Source organism: Nanorana parkeri, unplaced genomic scaffold, assembly GCF_000935625.1.
Source record: "Nanorana parkeri isolate BGI_ZX_2015 unplaced genomic scaffold, ASM93562v1 scaffold1942, whole genome shotgun sequence".
NCBI lineage: Eukaryota > Metazoa > Chordata > Amphibia > Anura > Dicroglossidae > Nanorana > Nanorana parkeri.
The window spans coordinates 23,387-31,692 of NW_017308210.1; the positions used below are offsets into that span (position 1 = coordinate 23,387).

At 42.5% G+C, this 8,306-nt stretch overlaps 1 protein-coding gene across 1 annotated transcript in view; it reads right to left on the minus strand.

Annotated features, from left to right (window-relative positions):
- The window catches only part of TMEM230 (transmembrane protein 230), an 11,875-nt gene extending 4,842 nt beyond the window's left edge, over positions 1-7,033 (minus strand). The window contains exons 1-2 of the mRNA XM_018572127.1: positions 7,001-7,033; positions 4,480-4,615 (exon numbers count right to left, since the gene is read on the minus strand). Coding sequence (XP_018427629.1) covers positions 4,480-4,575 — 96 coding nt within the window. The 5' untranslated portion in view covers positions 4,576-4,615; positions 7,001-7,033. The remainder of the gene's footprint in view (positions 1-4,479; positions 4,616-7,000) is intronic.
- Between the last annotated feature and the right edge of the window lie 1,273 nt (positions 7,034-8,306).

An 8,306-nucleotide genomic window follows, 5' to 3' on the forward strand; every position in this document is an offset into this window, starting at 1 on the left:
ATACCGCGAGCTGTAGCTCGCGGTATACTGAGCTTGGGGTAACGGGAGGACGCTAGTTTGTGTCCTCCCGTTACCCTAAGGAGAACTATGGGGAAAAACACTGACCCCATAGTTCTCCTTTAAAGAATATAAAGATTTATATCTACCATTTCACACATGTAATAGGTCAAATATTTTTTCCTGTCATACAGTCATGGCCAAAAATATTGGCACCCCTGCATTTCTGCCAGATAATGCACCACTTCGCGCAGAAAATTGTTGACATACAAATGTTTTCGGCATTCTCATGTTTGTTTCTTTTGTTTGTATTGGTATGACACAAAATGAACAGCTTTTTTGACAAAACAAAATGACAGCTTTTTGGTAAAGTTAATCATTCTACTGTTTTCAGAAAAAGAAATGAGGCCTTTAAAGAAAAAAAACAGTCCCTACAGTCACACATGGTGGGGGGGGGGGGGGATTTGTAATTAAACTCACCCGTATTAATTTACAGGTGCTGACAATATAGAAATCACACCGGCAACCAGTTAAAATGGTGAAAAATGGACTCAACCTTTCTGTTGTGTGTCTCTGTGTGCCACACGGAGCATGGAGAAGAGAAAGAGCAGCAAAGAATTGTCTGAGGACTGGAGAACAGAAATTGTGGAAAAGCATGGTCAATCTAAAGGTTACAAGTCCATCTCCAGAGATCTTAATGTTCCTGTGTCCACTGTGCCCAACATTGACAAGAAGATTACAGCCCATGGCACTGTAATTAATCTCCCTGGGCGTGGACCAAAGAGAACAATTGATCAAAGATTGCAACAAAGGATTGTTGGAATGGTGGATAAAGACCCTCGATCAACTTTTAGACAAATTCAAGCTGTTCTTCAGGCACAGGGTACAACTCTGTCAGCTCGCATTATATGTCACCATCTAAATGAAAAGGGACGCTGTGGTGTGAGACCCAGAAGGACCCCACTGCTGACACAGAAACATAAAAAAAGCCAGATTGGAGTTTGCCAAACCGTACCTGAGGAAGCCAAAATCATTTTGGGAGAAAGTGCTGTGGACAGACAAAACAAAATGACAGCTTTTTGGTGCAGCCCATCGTTCTATTGTTTTCAGAAAAAATAATGAGGACTTCAAAGAAAAAAATACAGTCCCTACAGTCACACATGGTGGGGGGGTCACTGATGTTTTGGGGTTGCTTTGCTGCTTCAGGCACTGGATGTCTTGACTGTGTGCATGGCATTAGGAAATCTGAAGACTACCAGAGAATTCTGGGGTGCAATGTAGGGCCCAGTGTCAGAAAGTTGGGTCTCCGTCAGAGGTCATGGGTCTTACAGCAGGACAATGACCCAAAGCACACGTCATGAAGCACCCAGAAATGGTTTCAGACAAAGCGCTGGAGAGTACTGGACTGGCCAGCAATGAGTCCAGATCTGAATCCCATATAGTTCCTGTGTGGAGATCTCAAAACAGCATTTGGGGAAAAAAACCTTCCAATCCGAGAGAAATGCAGGGGTCCCAATATTTTTTTTTCATGACTGTATATGTATGCATATACTGTAACTGTTGATACCAGTGTGGCGTGCTGACACATTCAGATTGCTGCAAAACACATTAGTGCATTGTGGTGCCATTCACTTGGCATTCAATGGCACCACAACATACTAAGGCAATGTACAGTATAGCATTATGAATGAATAGTGCAGCATGAATAAACTGCCTTAGAAAACTATTAAAACGCTCAAACTTTTTTTGCAATAATGAATCCAGATCAAACAAACATACATTGCCTTGCAAATTGGCTCCAACCCTCTAAGCTCGGCATCTCCAGCAGCTGTACATCTACCAGCAGGGAGAAGAGAGGGGTAGGGAGGAGCTTGCTTTGCTGTGACACACACAGCGTACATACACACACACACAGCGTACACACACACACACACACACACACACACACACACACACACCTGGATATCAGGGCCAGTACTCAGGGGACCGGCTGCTTCTGCAAGAAACTAAGACATTGAAGAAGCAGCATCCATTGTAAGTGATTTCATCAGCATTTCAAATAGCATAAAATCAATATTAAAATTAAATAAAATCAATCTAATAATACTAAAAAAAAATTTAAAGTCCCCCACCCCCGCGAGCACGCGCGTCGCCACGTAAACATGCGTCGGGTGCGCCTACGTATGAAAACGACGAACGCGCTACACATGTTGGGTATCGCCGCGCACGCCGGAGTGAGAGCAATAATTCTAGGGCCAGTATTTTGGGGTATCTCTAAATTGATGACCTGTGGGGGCTTTTAAAGCGTCTTCTATTGACTTTTTGGGGTACTGCAGTTTTTCGCCGTTTCACGGACGCACGCAATTTGTAACCTATGCATGTTGGGTATCGTTTTACTCGTTGTAACCTCATCTTTTATATGTCATTTAAAAAATTGGTATTTTGTTGTGTTTTGGGGCATTAAATTACATTTTTCACTAAATGTTGGGGTTTAATAAGGAGTTGCGCTAATATTGCGCAACATAAAAATTTGCAACTACCACCATTTTATTCTATAGGGTCTTGGCATTCAGAAAATATATAATGTTGGGGGGTTTTAAGTCATTTTCAGGCCTAAACTGTTGAATATAACATGGGTGCAAAAAATGAAAAAAGGGCCTCAGTCATGAAGGGGTTAAGGGTCATTATAAATTCACACGTAAAAGCTTCTAATGTTTTCTATTAAAAGGTTTCTATTTATAAGAAATCGCCCTTCATAATCACTGTGACATCATTGCTCCCACTGAATAAAGTCGGCAACAACCAGGCACCCAGAGAAGGTATCATGGAGGTGACAGGTCACATCTGCTCTTTGTGCAGAGCTTCTAGTAGAAACTACAGTTTCGATCATGCACTGGGAATTTTAGTTGTAATGAGCGGAATGTGGGTGAGATTGGGGGGGGGTCCTGTATTTTGTAAAGTAAACATTGCTACTAAATGCCTTGAGTATACGCCCACACTACTGTCAATGCTTCCACGCATAGGAGTCTGAGATGTTCGGCCCCGCCAACTGCACAAAGTGGTGACGTAGTTACGCTGCCACTCAATATTACTAGCAACTACAAACTGGACTGTATGTGACCGGTGGCCAGGGAATAAAGGGCCATAGCGACCACTAGTAGTAGTAAAGGAAATGCAGGGGACTGATACTCACAAATTCAGCTTGAGATAAGTCTGCAGATGCTTACCTCTGTACCAAAACCTGATCATGCTGTATAGAACATAGCAATTAACTTTTATCAAGTTACATTCCATTTGGCCTGGAGTGCAGAGGGCCTAAATAATACATACAGGTGAAACTCGAATAATTAGAATATCGTGCAAAAGTAATTGCAGTAAGTGCTGCAAAAGGGGCCCAAACCAAGTACTGAGTACATATGCATGCTTGTACTTTTCAGTGGTCCGATACTGTTCTATATACAATCCTTGTTTTATTGATTGCATGTGATAATCTACTTTTTTGAGGTTGTGGATTTGGGGTTCTTGGGGTTTTCATGAGCTGTAAGCCATAATCATCACAATTATGACAAATCACGGCTTGAATTATCTTGCTTTGCATGTAATGATTCTATCTCATATATTAGTTTCACCTTTTAAGTTGCATTAGTGAAATAAATGAACTTTGCACAATATTCTAATTATTCGAGTTTCACCTGTATATGCTGGATTTACACCCATGCATGCTTTATATTTATACCAATGTATTAGTATTATTTACTACAGGTATTTATGCCAAAAATGTATGCAGCACTTTACACAGTGCACATTCACATCAGTCCCTAACTAAATTGATGACCTGTGGGGGCTTTTAAAGCGTCTTCTATGGACTTTTTGGGGTACTGGGGTTTTACGGATGCACGCAATTTGGGCATGTTGGGTATCGTTTTACTCGTTGTAACCTCATCTTTTATATTTCATTAAAAAAGTGGGTATTTTGTTGTGTTTTGGGGCATTTAATTAAATTTTTCACTAAATATTGGGGTTTAATAAGGAGTTGCGCTAATATTGCGCAACATAAAAATTTGCAACTACCACCATTTTATTCTATAGGGTCTTGGCATTCAGAAAATATATAATGTTGGGGGGTTTTAAGTAATTTTCAGGCCTAAAATGTGGAATATAACATGGGTACAAAAAATGAAAAAAAGGCCTCGGTCATGAAGGGGTTAATGCAGTAAACAAAGCACCAGATTCTTCAATACACCACAACACACAGATGTGAGTATAAATGTGTTGTGCAATTAGTCAGGTACATTTATTAGTGTTTTAAAGAGTGTTATGGAAACAAATGGGTTTTGCAAATGCAACATGCATTAAGAAAAACGTTCATTGTCACGCATGCATAAGTGTGAACCCCGCCCTTAATCAGAATCACCACATAAAAGAGGTCTACAAACAAAGATATAACATCCGTTTCATTCTATGATAGCCAGTTACCCTCACCTGCAGGTCAATGTAACCTTCATCAGTATCGGACAGCTTGGAGTACTTCACTTTGCTGTTGGGAAGGGCAGCTGCATTATTCCGTAAGGGCATCATAGCGCACAAGGCTTACTGCATACAGATGAAAACCTAGAGCCTGACAAAATAAATACAACAGACCAAATGTTAATGGCCTGCTTCCGTATGCACACATCATCCATCTATCTATCCACATATCTACAGTTGTAAGGCTAAGAGGTGAAGCTATGGAATTGGGCAGCACAGTGGCTTAGTGGTTAGCACTTCTGCCTTGCAGCACTGTACAAATCCAGGTCAGGACACTATCTGCATGGAGTTTGCTTGCCCTCCCTGTGCTTTGCTTGCGTTTCTTCAAAAAAAAAAAAAACCTGGATTCCACCTGCATGCAAAAGACATACTGGGAGGCTAATTGGCTTCTGACTAAATTGGCCCTTACATGTGTTTATGTGAGCTAGGGACCTTAGATTGTAAGCTCTGAGGGCAAAGACTGATGTAAATGTGCAGTATGTAAAGCGTGGTGTAAATTGTTGGTGCTATAGGAATACCTTTAATAAATAAATATACATGGTGACATGGTCTACAGTGCCACCCAGCAAACACTGTGATCACTTATCAACCTTACACTAAGCGGTACACTCGCTGGTTCTGTTCAGGCACACAAAGCATTAAAGTGAGTGTTGTAAAGTAGCCACCGCTCCAAACTCACTCCTGTGATGGACTACATTCTCAATACAAATGAGTAAACTAAATGTGAGATTGTAGTCCATCACATGAGCGAGCTTGGAGCGGTGACTACATTACAACACACACAGGGACCATGGGGAAGAAAAGTAGTCACCCTCCAGAAGGAAGGACAGTGTCAGCACTAATTCAGAGATGATTTGAGGACCTTCAGCCGAATGATACACAAATAAGAAATAGTTTTGTTAATAGTTAAGGTACTTGAATGCATTTATAAGATTTAACTCCTGAGTTTAGTGTCACTTTAAAGCCCCCCTCTGGGTAAGATATGTCCCTCTTCCCTCCTATCCTTCTCTAACCCATCCTACAAGGTTTTTAGGTGTTCATAACTAGTGACGCAAGTTATATTCGCCTAAGTCTGCCATCCGGTCCCTTGCTGGGGCCAATTCTGGGTGCAAGGGTTTGCTAACCTAACGCTGCAGATAGTCCCTAGCCGGCTGGTCCCCTCATGTTGACATCACTCCTATTCTGCACCTTATATTGTATCCCGCTGCACAAACTGTTGGCGCTATATAAATCCTGTATGATAATAATAATCTTGGGAGGACCCCGCTGCTGGACAGCGAATAGGGAGTGTGAACATCAGGCAGCATGTAAACAGAAGAGGAGAGAAGACTCCGGCATGGAGCGTCATGTGACTGCAGCTTTAAAGGGTTATTAAACCCTTGCGTGTTTTTGCATATATCTACTCCTAGCATGCAGTAACTATAGGCAAAAACATTTTTTTTTTTAACTTTAAAAAAGGGTTTAAACTTACCTATGTCTTCGCCGCGCGCTCCCGTCCGAACATCTGAAGAGTCTCGGGCGGCCCTATGCGCACTTCAGATGTTCGGCCGGGAGACGAGGAGAGACACAAGGTAAGTATATGGAGCAGCGTGCACCCGCACAGACTCTGTGGGACGTGAGAGAAGAGGAGGACAGAGGAGTAAGCGCTGGATCAGAGACTGGCACCAGCGCTGGAGGGACAGCTGAAAAGGACAGAAAAGAAGATGATGATTGTATTAAGAGGCATGATTTAAGGTAAGTCCCTACAGCAGGATTGGGAAGGGGGGAAAAAGTTTGACTTTAATGTCACTTTAAGTAAAAAGGGATTTTTTTTTTAATCTAACCATCAGTGCGGAATGTTAACATTACCTCGGAGATGGGCTGTATAGAAGAATTCTGGGCATCTAAAGAACTTCCCCTTAGAGAGGGGCTACCCTCGCACTGCAAAGGGTTAAGCGCTTGTCTTGTTTAAGGGGCTCAAATAAAGCAGATTTACTCACCTGATCCTCGGACCCCATGTATAGTCAGCACTCCCCTCTCTAAAATACCCCTCCCATGTAATGTCTTTCAGCATCCTCACACTTAATGCAAACCAATAAGCTGTGATGACGTCAGCTAGACCTCCAGAGCCTGGGGGGAAAGAGGCTGCAGGGACCGGTGGTCCCGAGGATCAGGTAAGTAAATCTGATACAATAGTGTCCCATGGACAAAACCACCACTTAACCCTTGCAGTGCTGGGGTAGCTACACCACAAGGGTGTTTCTTTATTTTGTCGGAGTTCTTCTTTAAGAAAGTGCCATGACACAGGAGCCTGCAGCCACCAGTAACGCCCACACTAAGAAGTGGTTACAGAGGTGACTGTTTGGGTTGTAATGTAGATTCTCAGGAAGCCTGTCTACCCAGCCACAGCTAGCAGAGAGCACAGTGTCACCCCAGCACAGGAAGTGATCAGAGACGCCCCGCGAACCTCGGGGACACACGGGATCATTTCATATACCTGATCTACGTGTGCATACTGCAGACATCAACTTCCGGGTTAGTGTTCCACTAATAGGAAGTGACGCGTCGCCTCCGGACGTCAGCTGACTTACAAGCACTGCCCATAGTACCATTACGGACGTGGGCGAGATGGGGAGGGGTTGTGTGAGTGCGCGGTGAAAGTCTTCCTCTTGTTGGTGAAAGGAGGGGGGGGAGGGTGAGCTGTTATGTATAGAGGATATATTAGCCTAACTCTTTATCAAACCCCAACATTTTGTAAAAAATGCTCTTAAGTTCATTTTACTGGCCCCAAAACATAATAGCCATTTTTGTAAGATATAAAAGATGAGGCTAGCACAAGTAAATAAATAGCCAGCGTGCCCTGGTAAAAAAATGTGCGCGTGAGTCCATGAAACGACAAAATACAGTACCCCAAATTGTACATAGGCGACGCTTTAAAAGGCCGTACAGGTTATCAGTTTAGAGCAGTGGTTCTCAACCTGTGGAACCTCGGGACCCACATGTTTCCTTGGTCATTAAGGCACGACCCAAAAATGATTTCATTTCTGAAACATTTTAATTTATTACACAAAACTTGTGCAGTATTCAGCAATATATATTTTGCTGAAAGTAAATGAATTTAAAAAAATTAAAAAGTTTATAAAGAATAAAAATTAAACATTTAAATCTCGGCCCTGGAATTATTGCTCTCACGCGGTGATACTCAACATGTGTAGTGTGATCCTCGTTTCTGTACGTACACGCGCAGTATTTACACATTAATACTTGCGCGTTCGCGGGGGACTTTACTTTTTTTTAATATAATTTAATTTTTTACTCGCAAGCCCCCCTATGTGATAGCATATAGTGGCGACAGGTTCTCTTTAAGGTGACATTAGAGGTCTATTAGACTCCTAGTATCACCTTTCCACTTAAGAGTGCGTTCCATTGCATTCGGCCTCTGGAACGCACTGGAATGCAATCTGGCCGGCTCACTTTGTTTTGGGACGGGAGGGGGCAGGACGGTGCATTGAACTCAATGGCACCGCAGCCACACCCGCGGTGCGATCGCCAACACCCAAATGCATGGCACATTAGTGCCTGCGTTCCGGTCCAGTCCAATCTGCAAAAAATAGTGCATGCAGCATTTTTTGCACATTGTACTGGACTGGAACTCAGGCTTTTCTTCTTTCCATTTTATTTTTTTTCTCCGTATCTCTATGGGTTGAACTCGATGGACTTGTCTTTTTTCAGCCTGACTATGTAACTATGTAATTGTAAATCTATTGCAGCACTGAATTGTGAATCTGTACTATGTACTACAT